The sequence below is a fragment of the Cornus florida genome, unplaced genomic scaffold (genome assembly GCF_030987335.1).
Source record: "Cornus florida cultivar Cherokee Brave unplaced genomic scaffold, ASM3098733v1 CherokeeBrave_3.0.0_Hap2_Chr07, whole genome shotgun sequence".
Lineage (NCBI taxonomy): Eukaryota > Viridiplantae > Streptophyta > Magnoliopsida > Cornales > Cornaceae > Cornus > Cornus florida.
This window is the reverse complement of record NW_026775577.1, coordinates 49,859,621-49,879,877: the sequence shown is the minus strand read 5'-3', so window position 1 is coordinate 49,879,877 and position 20,257 is coordinate 49,859,621. Positions and strand designations below refer to the sequence as shown.

The window sequence follows — 20,257 nt, the reverse complement described above, 5'->3', positions numbered from 1 at the left end:
AAATCTAAATTTTAAAGTTGATGAGTTTTATACTATGTTTGACAACATCGAATTTGCACCTTAAATTTTGGAATTAGAGAAAAATTTAGTTCAAATTTTGAAATTAATTTTCTCTAATTCTAAATTCAAGATACTAATTGGTACTCCTAACTCCCAAACATAACATTAATGTTTCTTTATTGTATCGGTAGTGAATAAATTAAGATCTACAATAATGTAATGATTTACTTTTTATAAATTTACTGTAAACAGATTAAATTGATATTCTTAGAAATATATATATATATATATATATATATATATATATACACACACACACATTGACTTTTCAATTGCGTCATTTATTTTGAGACCGTTAAAAATGGAGGTGAACATTTTTTTTTTTTTTTTAGGAAGAAAGGAGTGAATCTTTTCAAAAAAAAATAATAAAAATAAAATTCTAAATTATTTGATAAGAATGAGGTTGATTCAACAAGGTTTACTTTAAGGTAATGCCAAACAGTCACTAACAGTAACGGCTTGGCGCCATTAGTTGCGGTTGGTAGGTAGTTAAAGAAGGGAAAGTGCGCGACACTGACTCAACCTTGCTCTTTCCCCAAAGTACCCTTCAGACATTCCCTTATTTACCAAACCGAAACGCGTTTTACCTAACTCTCTGCCTCCAACACCAAAGTCTTCCCTTTGACTGTTGGAGCGTACCGAACCCTACCTTTCCCTTCCCCAATCTCTCTCCTCTAAACCCCTTATAAAAGCCGTATGTACTCTTCTCCTCCTTATCAGATCCCCTCTTTCTCTCTCTAGAAATCTGGTTCAGAGTGTGTGAGGTGAGAAGAGAAAAGGCATTAAACAACCAAACCAACAATGGCTCTATCAACCAGCTCTGCAATCTCTTCCAAATCACTCCTCAAGTCCCAATCTCTCTTCAATTCACCCGAAACCCACCAACCCTCTTTCTCTCGGCTCCCAAGCAAGCCCCAACCCAGATCCCACAGATCCATCTCCGCCGTCCACGCGGCGGAGCCCGCCAACAGTCCGGTGATCGCCGAGAAGCCTCCGAAGTCAGCCCCGGCCCCTCCGAAGCCGGTGGCGGGGAAATGGAGCGTGGAGAGCTGGAAATCCAAGACAGCTCTGCAGCTCCCGGAGTACCCGAATGAGGCAGAGCTTGAATCGGTTCTCAAACAGATAGAGGCGTTCCCTCCGATCGTGTTCGCCGGCGAGGCGAGGCATTTGGAGGAGAAGCTGGCGGAGGCCGCAATGGGGAACGCTTTTCTGTTGCAAGGAGGTGATTGTGCTGAGAGTTTCAAGGAGTTCAGTGCTAATAACATTCGTGACACTTTCAGAATTCTGCTTCAGATGGGTGTTGTTCTTATGTTTGGAGGTCAAGTACCTGTAATTAAGGTAATAATTAAATTTAATTTAAGTTATAATTCAAATGGGCTTTCAAGAATAGTGATTAAATGCAGTTAAATGATTAGGGGTTTTCTTTTAAATTCTAAATTTTAATTTTTTTTTTTTTTTTAAAGTAAATGATTAAGGGTTTTGGATTGTGTTAAATGGGCATCAAATTTGCAGCACTTTTTTTTTTTTTTTAATGGAATTATAATTAAATGATTTTGAATCTTTGTTGTTCTTTTAGTTGTTTGGTAATAATAATAATAATAATAATAATAAAACAAAGTTAGATTTTTTTTTTTTTTTTTTTTTTAAAATATTAAAAAAAGGACTATCAACATTGGTGAAATTTTCTTCTTCTTATTATATAAAGACGGGATTGGAATTGAGAGATTTTGAATTGTGGGGTTGATTAATATAGGTGGGAAGAATGGCGGGTCAATTTGCAAAACCAAGATCAGCTCCAATGGAGGAGAAAAATGGAGTGAAATTGCCTAGTTACAAAGGAGACAATATAAATGGTGATGATTTTAATGAGAAGTCAAGAACTCCAGACCCTCAGAGGATGGTAAGAGCTTATTGCCAATCCGCGGCAACTTTGAACCTTCTTAGGGCCTTTGCAACTGGAGGGTATGCTGCAATGCAGAGGGTCACACAGTGGAATCTTGATTTCGCGGAGCACAGCGAGCAGGGAGATAGGTATATGACCGAAAACTTCTTTTGGATCAACTCTATCTATGACCAAGGTGCAGCTTCATTTCGGGATTTTTAAAAACCTATGAAAATTTTAACATGTTTGGTATGGGGATGTTTCAACAGGTACCAAGAACTGGCTCACAGGGTTGACGAGGCATTAGGATTCATGGCTGCTGCAGGGCTTACAATTGACCACCCTATCATGACGACAACCGAATTCTGGACATCTCATGAGTGTTTGCTTTTACCTTATGAGCAATCACTCACTAGGGAGGATTCGACCTCTGGCCTTTACTACGATTGCTCTGCTCACATGCTTTGGGTCGGAGAACGTACCAGACAACTAGACGGTGCCCATGTAGAGTTTCTAAGAGGAGTTGCTAATCCTCTTGGCATCAAGGTATCTGCATTGCACACTAATTCCGTTAATTGAATGTAGTGTACGACTATTCATATCTTTTCTGTCCATTGTTGCTAATCCCCTTGACATCAACTTCCATTTGATTCTATCATTGTTGAATTGAACTTTTTACAATTAGTTATTGACTATGTTACATGGACTTGAATACCCGTGTCCAAACATTGTATCTATCAAAACTCCAAATTCAAGGAAATGAGACAACTAAATATTCATTTTATTTAATAATTTTTGTTTTTTTCTAGAAAAAAAAATTATGTTTTCACTCATGTCAAAGCGATAATGTTACAAATATGGACAATTATATAATACACTAGAAGTATAATAGATGCATGCTCAAATTGTATGTGCTGTACACATATCCCATATAAATTCTCGGTATTGCATGTTCGATACAGTTATATCATGCATTTTTAAGAGTCCATGCAATACAGTTTCTGATTCATATAAAAATTTTACTCATATTTGGTGCTCATGAGTTGTGTGAAATGAGGTCATCCTAGTTCTAGGTAGATCAAACATTGATTCCTTAAATAAAGTTTCTTGTTCTAGATTTCATTATACTTAACATGCCGATATGTGATGTTCTGTCGTTTGTGGTGTTAATTGAACGGCAGATTTGGTTTTTTTATGCATCTGTTGGCTAATATCTAATGGTTAATGATGGAACTTGTGGTCCAGGTGAGCAATAAGATGGATCCAAATGAGCTAGTTAATCTTATTGAAATTCTGAATCCAAGTAACAAGCCAGGAAGAATAACAATAATTGCAAGAATGGGTGCTGAGAACATGAGAGTCAAGCTTCCACATTTGATCCGGGCAGTCCGCAGAGCAGGGCAAATTGTGACTTGGGTATGTGACCCGATGCACGGAAACACCATCCAGGCACCCTGTGGACTCAAAACACGTCCCTTTGATGCAATCTTGGTAAAATTTCTCTTGCCCACCTCTTTCGATCACTTCATCATTAACTTGTTTGCTTAATTATTGATCTCTGAGATAGTCTGCCACTACGCCTTTTAATTGATGCTATTCCATCTGAAAACATCTGTAGCATAGTGTGATATCTTGTTTTTATGTAAATGGCGTCATCACATGAACAACCTCAGTAACATAAAATTAAAATGACATAATCTATTTAAATTCTGAATTACTAACAAAGCCTTTATGTTGGTTAGTTTAATAAATAAAATCAAATGTTGTTTGAAGCAAAATAGAATTTATTTTCATGGCGAAAAGGAATCATTACTTTCTCATAAGATTCTAAAATACACATAATATCTCCCAACATAAGCCTCCAATGACTGAAATGTCAATTCAATATAATATTATGTCCTAATAATTGTTGTTGGGTGAATAGGGTAGGTAATGATTAACTACGCAAAGAATGGTCAAATTGAACAGAATATTCAAAGTTTATTTTGTAGTAGATGAACGGTCCAAGTCACGGTCAATCATTCAAAAGTGGCCAATTAAAGACTGTAAGCTAATTTAACCAGCGGTTGGTCTACTGGTAAGTCTTTGAGATGTCAATTTGATGATGTAGGCTCACACTATCCTGCTTAATGGGTGATGGGTTGCTTGCAGGCTGCCAAAAACATAGTTTTAAGTCAACATTAGTGCGGGGAAGATGGTTCAAAGTCAAATGAGACTCTATAAAAAAGAATGTGATTAGTAAAAACATGTTGGATGTTTTGTTTGTGATGAGGGATATGACTTGCAGCTCTCTCTCCAATTTCTCCGTGTAAAATGTGTTCTCTTATAAGGTTATTGTCATAATATTGAATATATTGGCACGTGTGATCAAAAACTAACATTATATGTGGTGGCAGGCTGAGGTGCGAGCCTTCTTTGACGTACACGAGCAAGAAGGAAGCCACCCTGGAGGAATTCATCTGGAGATGACGGGGCAGAATGTGACAGAGTGCATCGGTGGTTCACGAACTGTGACTTTTGATGATCTGAGCTCACGCTACCACACGCATTGTGACCCAAGGCTCAATGCTTCTCAGTCTCTTGAACTTGCCTTTATAATTGCAGAGCGTCTAAGAAAGAGGAGGATTGGAACTCAGCGTTTGAACTCTTTAAGTCTTTAGGTGGCTTCAATCTTATTGATTTGTTTGGCAATAAACTCGATATGGACCATCCATCAAACCTTGTTTGGCAGTTACCTGTTGCAAGCTTCCACATTAGCATAAAATCGCAATGTTTTCCGGTGAATGGGATCACCTTGCGGGATGCCAGCCTTCAACTCTGTAGAAGCTGAACTTCAGAAGTTCGTAGTCTCCATTCCATCGATTTGAAGCTTTGTAAATGGCCTGTGACTGACTGAACTGCAGACTTGGTATTTTTGTGGATTGGCCTTGTAGAGATCATAGTGTATTTCATATTTGGATTTTCAAGTTAATTTGTGTATTTTTTTTTCCATTAATTTGTGTACTTAAGCATGCGAGTACTTTGAACAAGTGTTGGCTTTAGATTTTTGAAGGAAAAAAAAATAAAAAAATTTAATAAAAAAGGATGCCATGGGATTCCTTATTATAATCGATCCAGATGCATGTCTTCAAATTTTGTCCTTTATTTTCTACTTTTGAGCATTTAGTTGTATGTTGATTTGAAGTTTCATACTGGAATCCAATTGAAGGAACGACACCTGGTCCACTGAATTAATTTTCAAGCATGTGTGTGTGTTGGGGGGTGGCGAGGCAGTGCCATTTTATCTTGCATGCATGTTCTTGTCTGAATTAAACCTGTGTTATGTGGTCCCTTAATCAAATTAAATGACAGAAATGGCTGAACTGTTTTGACCCCATTGGATCTGAGTGTCATAGACAAATGGAACCTGCAGTTTAGTTGAGTGAGTTGATGTATAGTAGTAAATTTCAAACTGAAATATCGAATAATAATTATTGGGATTTTGTTTATTATTATTATTATTATTATTATTTATATACGGAACCGCATGTGGTTCATATTTTGTGGTGTGCCTAGGTCAAAATATAACTGCATGAGCATATACAAACGACTATATTCATAATAATGCAAATGCATGCAGACAAACCAGATGAGCTGAACCTCTGTGGTTGTGACTGTCACAGCCGAGACGACTTAGATATATTGATTGGGTTCCCTTGTTGGGAAATAAAACACAATGACCCACGCATAGCAAACAACCAACCGATCAAAAAAAAAAATCACAAATCACAAGCAAACACGATGTACCCAATATTAAGGTTACGTTCACAAAGAATAAGATTTTCACTAGATTGTAAAAATCATACAAAATAATAGAGGATTGCCCAAAGAAATCACTCACCACCCTTAATCCTTCTGTATCCCCAATCACTCACAAGAAAAATCTAAAATCTCTCAACCTCTACCCTCTCCATACAACGTGTGTCCTTTTATATACAATAAGAGTAGTCATCTGATTTAGGATTGTAACCCTTTCAAGCAAACAATGAAAGTTATTCACCGCCTTGGCCATGAGTTATAACCCATCGTGGGTAGACCCCAACAATAGTGAAGTCTCACCATTTAATGTTGAAATATGATTCTCAAAGTGATTTGAGAGCGACCAAAGTCCTATCATATTGTGGCTAACATAATTCAATGTTTTTGGGTCGTTTGGTTTGACCAAAATAGAAGAGTTCTTTTGTGTTTGACAACAAGAAGTCGCCTCTATCACAATTAATGTGTCTATCGTAATTTAAGTCATCTAATTCATGGAAATTACTTTTTAAAGTACAATAAAAATAAGAACGATGTTGAGGACTCGAATTCCTTAACATCGACTGTGAGGCCCCTCCCCTCATAATTGGTGTCTGGAATCGGGATATTTGGTATCTTGATTCCTTATGGCACTAGATATTATTATGGTCAATAGAGCTCTCAAAATTGTTGATAATGTTAATTATTGTATTAAGGATTAATAATAGTGGGTGTCACGTGCATGGCAAGCCTTGGTAGGCATAACTGCCATGCAAAGCAGTTGAGTTATCAGTGGCAAATGATTAGTGGCAACAAAGTTTCTTGGTTGAACTTTAGGTCTTGCTGTCGGCTTGGTCACGTGACCGTCGGATTGAATTCCTTCATACAACAACAATACTCTTCTTATATGGTTAGGTTGCTATCTCTTTAGTTAATTTATTTTTTGTTGGTCAAAAAATCGCTCTAATCCAACTAACATATGGTTATATTTACTACAATATTCTTACCAAGTCAAGAAAATTTTATGTACGTAATTCAACTAATTTAAAAAGAGTTTACTACAAAATGCTACAGTCCAGAGGGATTTAATGCAACTGGCCGCCATTACAATTGTAATTCTTCTTAACTGCTTGTAATGATTATATATATATATATATGGGTTAAGTTTTAATTTGTGCAAATAAGTTCCTTTGACAAATTTAAATTCAAAATTAACTAAATTACTTTTATAGAACCATTTTATAAAATATATAAAAAGAAATAATTTTATAAAATGACTAAAAAGAACACTATGGGAGGACACCCCTTACGTGTAAAAACTACCTCTAAAGTTTCAATTTGGTACAAATAGGTCCCTCTAACAAATTTAAATCATAAGTTGACTAAATTACCCATATTGAATCATTTTATAAAATATATAAAAATAAATAATTTCGTAAAATGACGGAAAAAGATACTATTGGAGGATACCGGCAACGGACAAGTGAAGACAAAAATAGAAAAAAAATAAAATAAAATTAAAAGTATAAAAAAATGGTAAAGATAGAAAAAAATAATAATAAGGTACAAATTAAAGAAAACAAATCTGCTCCAAACTCTGAAAACACAATATTGAGATTTTTTCCTTTTTTTTATTATTATTTTTTTTAATAGTGTTGGTACAAAATAATAATAATAATAATAAAGATAAAAAATTAATAGTAGAAAACAATAAATTGAAATGTCAAAAAAAAAAATCAAATCTTGTTTTACAAATTCTTAAAAAAGAAAGAAAGTTTAGAGATATATATAGAAAAAAAAGTTAAAAATGGAAATATATATATATATATATAGAAGGTAATATGCACTTAACACTCCTATATTATGAGATTAGTAACATATATATCTCCCTTTGTCATTTTTTAAAGAGTAAAAGTCAAAACGGATATTACAACACTAATTTATCACTGATGGAGTATTTTTGTATAATGTAAAAAGATTAAGAATATTTTTTTGCATACTTTTTCAAATATGGGATAAAAGTGTTACGTGAAATATACTTTATAGATGTTTTCTATACTTTTCCCTAATATATATATCCTTTGCAATTCAAATGATATATAGTTAATAGTAATAATTATTCTTATTTTTTAGGGGTTTAATTTATCATATAGAGAAAGCAATTAAAGGTGTTTTCTAATACCAAACTTTTTTTTTCATTGATTTTAAATAACAAAACTTAATATTTTGAAATATTAAATAACAAAAGTTAGAGACTTTTATGTCTAAAAAAATTGTAGGGACAAAGGCTAACATCCCAATGAAGGTGGGAATGTTAGCTTTACTTGTATAGAAATACTTAATTATATATTTTTTTCTTGCTTACTAAGTGTATTTTAGGATTTTTCTTTTTTTAAAAAAATTGATCAAAATTGACTATCAAGGACAATTTGCTCCAATTATTAATAATACAGGGATTTATATATATGTACATAATAAAAAATAGGAATGATAATTGCACATCTTATATATATAGGGTTTTTTTTTGCAATTAACCCTTTAATAAATTACAAAAATAATTCAAAATTGCTATATATATATATATAAACATCTGATTAATTTTTTCACTTTCTTATTTCACCAGTTTTTCTCTCATTTCCTTTCAAATCTCTATATATATTATAACGGTTAAAATCATAAGACCCCTATACTTTCAAAATTGTGCATAAAACCCTAGTGTTAAAAAAAAAAAAAAATCCTTGAACTAAAAATACTTAGTTGTGAAATGACAAAATTGACCTTGTTATTTAATGTTAAATTAAAATATTAAAATATATTATTTTAAAATTACAAAAATAATAAAGGACCATTAAATAATGTTAAATTATAATTTTTTTTTAAATTACAAAATTATTATTTAATATTAAATTACAAAATTGACCTTGCTATTTTAAAATTACAAAATTAATTTTTAAAAATTATTATCATCATTTTAATTTGAAATTAATTTTTAAAAATTATTATCATCATTTTAATTTGAAATTAATTTTTAAAAATTATTATCATCATTTTAATTTAATATTAAAAAACAAGGTCAATTTTGTCATTTTACAACCAAGTTAACAGGGCAGTCATGGATATGGAGGAATCTTTTTTTAATTCTACTAGAAGTTTTATACACAATTTTGAAAGTAAATAAAAGTTTTGTGATTTTAACCCTTATTACAAATGTCGTTAAGCGTTGTTGTTTTCTTTTTTTTTTTTTTTTTTTTTTTTTTTTTTTTTCAAGTAAGTTACATTGTTAAGCTACAAGAAATTTCTAAAATTATGTGATTGTGGTTCAAGTATTGAATTAAAAGATGAAAAAAATTATAATACTTTGGGGTTATTTTGACTCGTAGTATTCCTTAAATTATTGTTTTCTTTTTTTGTTTTTTTTTTTTTTTTTTTTTGTTTTTTTTTCATGTAAGTTACATTGTTAAGCTACAAGAAATTTCTAAAATTATGTGATTGTGGTTCAAGTATTGAATTAAAAGATGAAAAAAATTATAATACTTTGGGGTTATTTTGACTCGTAGTATTCCTTAAATTATTGTTTTCTTTTTTTGTTTTTTTTTTTTTGTTTTTTTTTTTCATGTAAGTTACATTGTTAAGCTACAAGAAATTTCTAAAATTATGTGATTGTGGTTCAAGTATTGAATTAAAAGATGAATTTTTTTTTAATACTTTGGGTTGACTCGTAGTATTCCTTAAATTATTGAAGGTTGTTCTGTTTGTCTCCATGTATGTGTAAGAATTTATTCATTTTTTCAAAATAATAATAATAATAAATAAAATAAAATAAAATAAAAATAAATAAATAAATAAAAATCTCTGATTAGACTAATTTATTCTTATATATATATATATATATATATATATAGATATAATGATTCTTAAAGTTAATAATCTAATTTTGGATCCTAATCTTATCTATTGGATGCATATTTGACTTTCTAGTCAGACTTTTAAGTCTTAATGCATTGTCATGTATGTATGTATACTATACACTAGTATATAAAAGAATGTTGATGAGTTACGATCCTATATTTATTTAATTGAAAAAAATAAAAAATAAAAAATAAAAAATAAACAGAAAAAACATGTGAGTTGGGATCTACCTCAATCACCACCACGTGAGACTATGGCATATGCCAAAGCATCTAAATTCTGAAGTGATAAGCAGTCAGGTTATAAGCCCTATAATAAGTACGGGTTGTATCTTACTGGACAAAGTGAGATTAGGACCAGTCGGTGACAGCTAGCTGGAGTTTCCTTCCATTCAAATCAAACAATACGTTCAACCGTACGGCACAGTGCAGAAAGTCATGTCCTGATCCCAACAGAAGGCACATGGAAGCAACACTCTTGATATATTTCGATACACACACATATATATATATATATACACGCGCGCGCGGGGGCATGCACATAATCAGACATGAATGTTGATTCAAAGTTCACTAGGAAATAGTGGCCTAATTACACACGCGGCACTAGATTATTTTGGAAGAGAATAAAAAATGAAAAAAAATATTTTTTATTTTACTTAATTAAAAATGAGTACAATGTATGAGTTTATATAAAATTTAAAATATAAATGTAAATGAAAATTATTACTCCACTAACATATCATTTAATAGGCAAAACTCTCATTAACCCATTAACATGACCATTACTAGTTGTAACTCTTATGCCCCCCACTAACTCTAATAAAAAACTCACATAAATATAAAAATTAAATACCAAATAAAAAAAACATCCATGACCTTTAAAGACATTTTAAAAATATAATAAAGTTAAATTTCTAACACCTCCCCTTAAACTTGATTTTTTTTCAACTCCAAGTAAACTCCTTAACTTGTGAAAATCTGCAAACTTGAGGAGCTTAGTGAAAATATCTGTTACTTGATCTTGTGACTTGATGAACTTGAGCTCCACTTCCTTCTTGGTTATGCATTCTCTAATGAAATGAAATCTTGTATCAATATGCTTGCTTCGTTCATGAAACACCGAATTCTTGGCCAAAGCAATTGCTGATTTGTTGTCCACAAAAATCTCCATTGACTCTTCTTGTAGCATGTGTAATTTCTTCAACAAATTCCTCAACCAAATTGCTTGACAAACACATGAACTAGCTGCATCATATTCCGCTTCACAAGTTGAGAGGGTAACAATGGGTTGCTTCTTTGAACACTATGTAAAAGTAGTATATCCCATGAAAAAACAATAGCCCGAAGTACTTTTTCTATCATCCAAATCTCCGGCCCAATCGTTATCACAATAACCCACGAGCTTGAAATCATTAGAAAATGAATAGAATAATCCAAAATAAGGGTACCTTTGATGTAACGAAGAATCCTCTTAGCCGCCTTGAAATGAGTTATGGTGGGTCTTTCCATAAACCTACAAACAAGCCCAACCGCAAGTAATATGTCCGGCCTTGTGCATGTTAAGTATCTCAAGCTTCCAACAAGACTTTTGAAAAATGTTGGATTCACCGTCTCTCTATTTTTATCTCTTGACAATTTAATTCCAACTTCCATGGGTGTGTTCACCAATTTACAATCTTCCATCTTGAATTTCTTGAGAATTTCCTTAGCATAGCCTTCTTGGTAAATTAAAATTTCATCCTTCATTTGCTTGACCTCAATGCCAAGATAATAAGCCACGATGCCAATGTCCGTCATCTCAAACTCTCGAGTCATAACCTTCTTGAAATCTTCAAACATGTTTGGATTACTACCTGTGAAGATTAAATCATCCACATACAAGCAAATAAAAAATATATCTCCATTCTCACTTACTTTGGAGTAAATAACATGTTCATATGGGCACTTTGAAAAATTATTGTCTTGAAAATATTTGTCAATCCGCTTATTCCACGCCCTTGGTACTTGCTTCAAGCCATATAAAGCCTTCTTCAATTTCAAGACCTTGTTTTCTTGCCCCCTTACAACATAGCCCATGGGTTGTTGAACATACACCTCTTCTTCAAGAAACCCATTCAAGAAAGCCGATTTCACATCCATTTGGTGGATTCTCCAATTGTTCTGGGCTGCCAAAGAAATTAACAATCTAATTGTTTCCAAATGAGCTACGGGTGCAAATACCTCATCATAGTCAATTCTGGACTTTTGGTTATACCCCTTGGCGACCAATCTTGCTTTATATTTTTTAACTTCACCATTTGCATTCTTCTTTGTTTTATACACTCATTTGACACCAATTGCCTTTTGCTCTTTTAGAAATGTAGCAAGCTCCCATGTGTCATTTTTCTCTATGGATTTAATTTCTTCATCCATAGTATTTCTCCATTTTTTGTCTTGTGCCGCCTCTTCAAATCCTATGGGTTCACAATCCGCAAAGAGACAAAAACGTGTTAGATCACTTAACATTTTCATTACCTCATCTGTTTCGTCATATATGTCATGAAGACTCCTCATACAAAGTGGTGGTGTATCACTTGAACTTGATGATGATGGAGTTGATTGATTTTGAATTGATGGTGGTAGAGGTAATGTTAGTGGAGAAATGGGCTGCTCCATGCTTTCATTTTCTTGCTCCTCATCCGAAATTGGAAAAATATTATAATCTTCATGTGGAGTGTTCCAATCCCATGTGACTCCCTCTTCGAATTCAGCATCTCTACTAATGACAATCTTCCTATTGCTTGGATTGTACAATTTGTAGCCTTTGGAATTTACATCATAGCCAATGAACACCATTTTTTCACTTTTGTTGTCTAACTTGGTCCTCCTTTCATCCGGCACGTGCACATGGGCAATGCTCCCAAATACCCACAAATGAGAGACACTTGGCTTTTTTCCGCCCCATGTTTCTTGTTTTGTTTTGCACACTTCTAGTAGGAGATCGGTTGGACAAGTACACCGCACAATCAACCGCTTCAGCCCAAAATTCTTTAGGCATTTCCTTGCTTTTCAACATGCTTCGAGCTATATTGAGAATGGTTCTATTCTTCCTTTCTACAACTTCATTTTGTTGGGGCGATCTTGGAACTGTTAAAGGATGGTGAATTCCATTTTCTTCACAAAATTTTTTGAAATTATTTGATGTGAATTCACCACCTCTATCGGATCGAAGAGCCTTTACATCATTGCCACTTTATTTTTCAACAAGTGCTTTAAATTTCTTAAAAATTCCATACACCTCCGATTTTTGTTTAAGAAAATACACCCATATTTTTCTGCTAAAATCATCAATGAATAATGAAAAATAATTATTCTTACCAAATGATGATGGAGAAATTGGACCACAAACATCCGAATGGATAAGTTGTAGTGGTGCCGTAGCTCTTGTGGTAGCTTCTTTAGGAAAATTTTTCTTTGATTGCTTTCCAACGAGACATCCTTCACACAATTGATTTGGATTGCTAATGAAAGGCAATCCCTTCACCATCTTCTTTTTGGCCAACAACTCTAATCCTCCAAAATTCAAGTGCTCAAGTCTCAAGTGCCAAAGCCAAGTTAAATCATTAAAACAAACCTTCAAACATTTAGCCTCGTCGGCTTAAATATTTAGCAAAAACATCCGGTTCTTTGTCATTGGAACTTTGGCAATCAAATTACCCAATGGGCCTCTTATCGAAATACTACAATCCTTCATGGAAATATTGTAGCCTTTTTTCTAAGAGTTGTCCCAAACTCAAAATATTGTTTTTCATATTAGGCGCATAATAAACATTAGAGATAACTTGATGATGCCCATTCCTCAAACGAATTAATATTTTACCTTTCTCTCTAACCGGAATTTGTGATAAGTCTCCAAATGTCACCTTGCCATTTATTGATTCATCAATATCAACGAACTTCTCTTTCCTGCCACACATATGGTTGCTTGCACCGGTGTCAAGATACCACACATCTTCTTCACTCCTTTCACCTTTGTATGCCAACAACAAAGTAGGCTCCACTTCTTCATCAACATAATTAGCCTTTTCTTCAACATCGTTAGCAAAATTTCTACATTCCGAAGCATAATGACCATACTTTTGATAACTGTAACATTGAATTTGAGACTTATCATACCTCCTTCCATATGACCTTGAGTAATTTCCTCTACCACGACCGCTTATTTGTTGTGAGTCATGGACTTTTTCTTCATTGTTGGTTGTGTGTTGACTACTTCTTTCTCCTCTTCCACAGCATCTTCCTCTTCATTGGCCATGTGCATTTCCACATCCTCGGCCCCTTTGATTTCCTCCATGTTTTTCATCTCTTTCGTTCAACGAAAACTTTATTTGTAGCACTTGCTCCAAAGCTTCTTGTTTCTTCACAACCTTTTCTTCATGAGCTTGCAATGAACCCATGAGTTGATCAACAGTCATGGAATCCAAATCCTTTGACTCTTCAATGGCTACAACAATGTAGTTGAATTTGGAATCCAACGACCCTTGTATCAGTCATGGTGGTTTCGCCATATCTTCTTAGTTGATTTGCAATAGCCAGGACCCTCAAAAAATAATCTGAAATTGATTCAGATTCCTTCATATGCAATGCTTCAAATTCACCTCATAACGTTTGGAGGCGAGCCTTCTTCACTTTATCAACTCCTTGGAAGGAATTTTGAAGAATCTCCCATAATTGATTTGCATTTTCTGCACTAGCAACTCTTTGTAGTATTCCATCATCCAAACATTGATGGATGGTCATCATCGCCTTTTGGTCCTTCTTTCTCATGCCTTGTAAAATATCTTTTTTCGGCTTGAGACAAAGTTGCCTCATCTTCTGGCTCATTATAACCTTTGGAAACAACTTCTCACACATCTTGTGCTCCCAAAATTGCCTTCATACGGATACACCAATTTTCATAGTTATCTTTGGTGAATCGAAGCATTTGAAATGGAACCGAATTGTTTGCCATTTCTTCTCTTTCTCACAAACTAGCTCTGATACCACTTTGTTGGATATAGTGGCCTAGTTACACACACAACACTATACTATTTGGAAGAGAATAAAAAATGAAGAAAAACACTTTTTATTTCACTTGATTGAAAATGAATACAATGCATGGGTTTATATAGGCTTCAAAACATAAATGTAAATGAAAATTAACACCCCACTAACATATCATTTAGTAGGCGAAACTCCCACTAACCCACTAACATGACCATTACTAGTTGTAACTCTTATGCCCCCCACTAACTCTAATAAAAAAACTCACATAAACATAAAAATTAAATACCAAATAAAAAAACACCCATGACCTTCAAAGACATTTTAAAAATATAATAAAGTTTAATTTCTAACACAAAGCCTAACACCAGAACAAATGGAACAAAATTTAGAAGTTTGTTATAGCAACCAACATTCTTATCGCATCTGTACCTTACGTTAGACCTTGTTATGTCAAAAAGTGTGTTCGTTAATGAGTAACCTAGCTAGTATAATGCCTATTTGAAACGGGTGTGTTCATATTCAAAATTTTCTTTCTCTAATTTATTAAAAAATTATATTTAAATGAGTAATATGCTATTTAAATTTATTTTTCAGCTCGATTGTATAGTCGAAGGAGATTAACCCTTTGTTATAATGGATAGACTCAAGAGTGAGTCACATCAATATCAATTTGAGAGCGACTTAAGAATTTTTTTCATATCTAAACTGTTACTTCTTCTATTTCAAGCCCGACATGATTTTGACATTCGCTAACTACTGAAATTTTAAATAGAATAAATTACAAAAATCTATCATAAACTAAAATCATATGCAAATGAGGGCAAATGGGTTTGCTAATAGAGGCAGTGTAAGAATACCACAACACCCTTATACTCTTCTTTTTTGTACCTAACAATACAAAACAGAAACTACAAAGACAAACGAAAGTTTAGAATATACAGCATGAAAGATCTAGGAAGGCCAAATAGGCCATTCCAAATCCTCAATTCTCTGCTCTTGTAAAATTTGTTTAATGTCTTCCACAACTACCGCAACCAAATGGGAAGAAGGCTAGAGCTTCAAGTTTTTGTACCATCACAGCTTTAGCAACTTCTGATGATACACAATATTTCTCTAAGAACAGGCCGTGTTGCGACTCTAATTGGTCTTCCCATGAAGTCTCTCAGAATAAGACCACCCCCTGCACCTCTAGGAGCAGATTTAACATCCACATCAACGTTTAAGTTTTATCATGTTCGAGACTTCAAGAAAAGCACGATTGTCCATTAACGGTCCGGATAGTAAATATTTCTCCGGACGGCTACAACAAAAGGTGGCTTTTGGGATGCCATGGAAAAACCCCTCTTTTAGTGACTCTAAATTTTTGGCGTCGAAAATAAGGGGGTCAATTCCGACACCCATTGGTAAGGGTCGAAAATATACCTTTCCCTCATTTTTGGGAAAAATTGGTTTTTTCCGATACTAAGGGGGGTTGGAAAAATCTAAACGACACCGTATATGGTTGGATCTATTATTATTTTTTAATTTTGTTTCAGACATGTTAATTTGGACTCTTATCCAAATGTTGTCTTGTGCTTTGGCTGTTGGGGAAACGGAAGTTTTTAAAACTTTTTGAGGATTTTTCAAATAAAGATCTTGATTCATGTGTAGAGACAAGTTTTTATACATGAAGAATATGATAATTCATTCAATTTAGGGATAGAAAACTTACATCAAGGTTTGAGTAAACCTTTGATCGCTCCTCTAAAGTGAATGTTCTCACTAATTACAAATCCCTTTGCTAGATGCCTCCTCCTTGGATTTCCATCTTCTTGGTAATGATCTTGCCTTTAGGAATCACCCATAAGCCTCCATGAATGACCTTAGAAAGTTAAGCTTGTGAAAGCCTCCATCAGATGAGAACACTAACCCAAATTTCTTAGAGAGAGAAAAACTTTTATTGTCCTTTAAAAATTATTGCACAAAGGCGTAACCTAAAATATACATGGACCCCAAATATATATAGGCAAAATAAAAATAATAATTTAAGATATTATATTTTTCTCAATCTCTAAAAGTAACATAGTATCTCAAATCTAATGGGCTTCTAATATCAAGTTGGGTTATGAGTGAGAATCCGTTGGGCTTATTATTTTATTGGCTACAATGAATTAATAATTGGCCCGGTCCATAGACCCAATTCAATTAATTCATAAATTAATTTCTACTCCACTAAAATTAATTAATTAAACTTCAATTAAATAATAAATAACCTCTAAGTCAATATTACGCTTTGATCCCTCTATGCAAAATGAGTTATCGGATAAATAAAGCCATCAATCCGACTACTTAATTAATATATTTATTTTGGTAGCTTTGATTATTTTCGGCTTAATCATAATAAAATATTGGTTTGACAAAAATAATAATTTAAATAAATAAATATATAGAAAATCATATTGTCTAAAAACACAAGAAGGCCTTCGAATTTACTTTGTGATCAACCATAATCAACACAAAATAAATACAAGTAGCAATGATGCAAATATTGAAAATATAACCCTGTAACTATTAATTACATAATTACCCAAAGTGCCGGTCTATGGATTCCGAAGATTCTGCAAAAACAAATCAAAGTAATTACTAAATAATAAAAGAGTCTATAATTCTCTCATACTTAAGAGTCAAATGTCATGACGGTGATAGGGAGCAATTGCATACGACGACTCTCGCAATATATCTCAACCTAACGTAGATCCAGTTCAAGTCTTAGTTAATAATGAGTCCATCCATAATTACCGACTATGAACTATTTATGATTACCATTTATATTCATGTATTAATCGCCATCACATACATATATAGATATCTTTTGAATCAAGTAAACACTATCAATTTCATAATGAATCGAAACATAATACATTGAATTCACCAATTGTATAAAGCATAAAATTTCAGATATATTAGAAACATATGTTACTTTAATCCAAATAAGAATTTGTTATGCCAGGACATATAAATCCCAACAGCTCCCACTTGTCCTCATAGCCAATTTAAATTACATTTAACTGCAATGTTATCCAGGTGATGATCAAAACTATTAATCGATGACACCTTTGTTAATGGATCAACAAAGTTGTGTTCCAATGCAATATTCTAGCCACGAGTACATTTTCTTGCCGGACAATATCATGTAGGACATGATACTTCCTCTTAGTGTACCTTTTTCCTCTATTGAACCATGAGTCATTGGTTTGGACTACTTTTGCACTATTGTCGCAATATAGCTCGATAAGTAGGCTAGAATGCTCCAACACCTCTAAATCAGTAAGATTAAACCAAAAGTGTGATACCCCCGGATTTCCGAATGCAGGTTGGCCAGGCCCACGCCCGAATACCCGAGGATATCAAAAACAAAATCGGCAATAAAGGAACACAGAGTACAAAAGAATAAAGAAGAATAAATAAAATGCTGACAAGAAACTAAAATGATAATCTAATAATAAACCTCAGAATATATTTCTATTAATTAATAAACTCTTCTGATACAACTGATCCTCCAAAATACAACTCGGGAATCCATACTGTGTGGACCCTTAGAAAATCCAAACTAAACAAATGACAGTAATAACTGTCTAAATCAGGAAACTGAATCATAAAGGAACTCCTATGTAACATCGGAAGAATGAAGTAGACTGATCCCTGCTCAGCACGAACAACCTCTTCTCCTGACGAACACCTAAAAAATAATGGTGGGTCAGGCCCACAAACAAGTTCTACTCTACTATAGTCCAAGCAGAGATCCGATACACGTATACATCCTAGTCAATCCAACAGTAACTAGTAGTCCGTATATATATATATACACACACTAAAGGAACCTCACTAGACTATAGGGTTGTCTCAACCTGAATAGTAGGCAACATGCAAAACGCACATATAGTGGGCATGAATACCTAAACCTACCAGGGTACACAACTACACTATATCTAGCTACACATCCCTGGCGATATACGCACCCTAACCACTGATCCTGAGACTCAAGCTCATATCATGGCACCATACTTATATATATAAAATCTAGTAACCATTCTATCCGGTATAAATTAATTCTCCATAAGTCATTCAACTTGTTCAGCTGACCTGACTTGAATATAAGTAGGACTTAACATTTTAGTTAATCCATTCCCTTATATAATAAATTAATCATCCATAAGTCATTCAACTTGTTCAGCTGACCTGACTTGAATATAAGTAGGACTTAACATTTTAATTAATCCATACCCTTATATAAAATAGGTAGGACTTAACTGATAAGTTAATCCGTTCCTAGAATGCCACCGTCCCATACCGGTGCATTAAATCACACAATTCAACAATTGATGTAACGATTAAGGAAATACATCAAACAATCCAGAAATAACTATGATAATATGATATCAAGTTATCACAAAATAGGAATGACTTATTATTTATTTAAGTTTCCTATATCATATGTCCTACATAAACTGAATCTTATACATATGATGATATTTTATTATACCATCAAATAAGCATTCTCCATATCTAATTCATCCTACACATTTAATCTCAATTGTTAAAACATATTAAAAGATTAAATTCATTCGTTTGTTTAAAACATTCAAATAGCAAGCATCATTATGATTGAGTCTATTTAAATTTATTTAAACCCAAACCTAGTTCCTATTTAATGCTCAGGAATCCTAGGCATGTTTCTACGTTCCATCATTCCACAGATATAAAATATACATAATTTAAACATGTAAAAATTCAAACCGGAAATCAAATCAAAATCATGCATTTATCAATTCATAACATAAGAACAAATATGAACCAAATTCATAAAACCTATGTTCTAATCCAATTAAACATGCATAATTATTTAATTTTATGTGTTTAATAAATCCTGAAATTTCCTAAGCATGTATAGAAACACGAATCAAAGGGAAAGAGATAGAAGAAGAACTTGCCTTAAACTTTCGGATTGAAAGTTAAACTTCTTCTTCCTTGATCTTCTCTCGAAAAGGTTTTCTCCTCGTTCCTTCCTCTTTCTCCTTCTCTCTCTCTTTAGAATATATTACGTGATATATTTTCACTCCTTTTTCAACCTATAGTTGTGTATTTATAGGCTAAATAATAATCCTATTCCTTTTCCCAATCCAAGTCAACTTAATAAAGAAAAATAAAAAAAATGAAAATATTAAAAAGGTAACTTAAAATATGTTACGTATATAATCTATATATATCCTTATTAATTAAATAAAATATATACATTAGATTATTTATTAATACTAAAGTTACCATAATATTAAAAGGTAACTTAAAACATGTTACGAATATAATCTATCTATATCCTCATTAAATAAATAAAATATATACATCAGATTATTTATTTATACTAAAGTTACCATAATATTAATAAGTAACTTAAAACATGGTACGTATATAATCTATCTGTATCCTTATTAAATAAATAAAATATATACATCAGATTATTTATTTATACTAAAGTTACCATAATATTAAAAAGGTAACTTAAAACATGTTACGTATAAAATATATGTATATCCTTATTATATAAATATATAAAATATATACATCAGAT

General features: G+C 32.8%; 1 protein-coding gene across 1 annotated transcript; it reads left to right on the top strand.

Annotated features, from left to right (window-relative positions):
- Nucleotides 1–764: 764 nt before the first annotated feature.
- LOC132267174 (phospho-2-dehydro-3-deoxyheptonate aldolase 2, chloroplastic) lies at nt 765–5,050 on the top strand. Its single transcript, XM_059768252.1, has 5 exons — nt 765–1,398; nt 1,814–2,091; nt 2,212–2,488; nt 3,188–3,433; nt 4,339–5,050. The coding sequence occupies exons 1-5, from the start codon at nt 862–864 to the stop codon at nt 4,600–4,602; spliced, it is 1,602 nt and encodes a 533-aa protein (XP_059624235.1). The 5' UTR covers nt 765–861; the 3' UTR covers nt 4,603–5,050.
- The last annotated feature ends 15,207 nt before the right edge of the window (nt 5,051–20,257 follow it).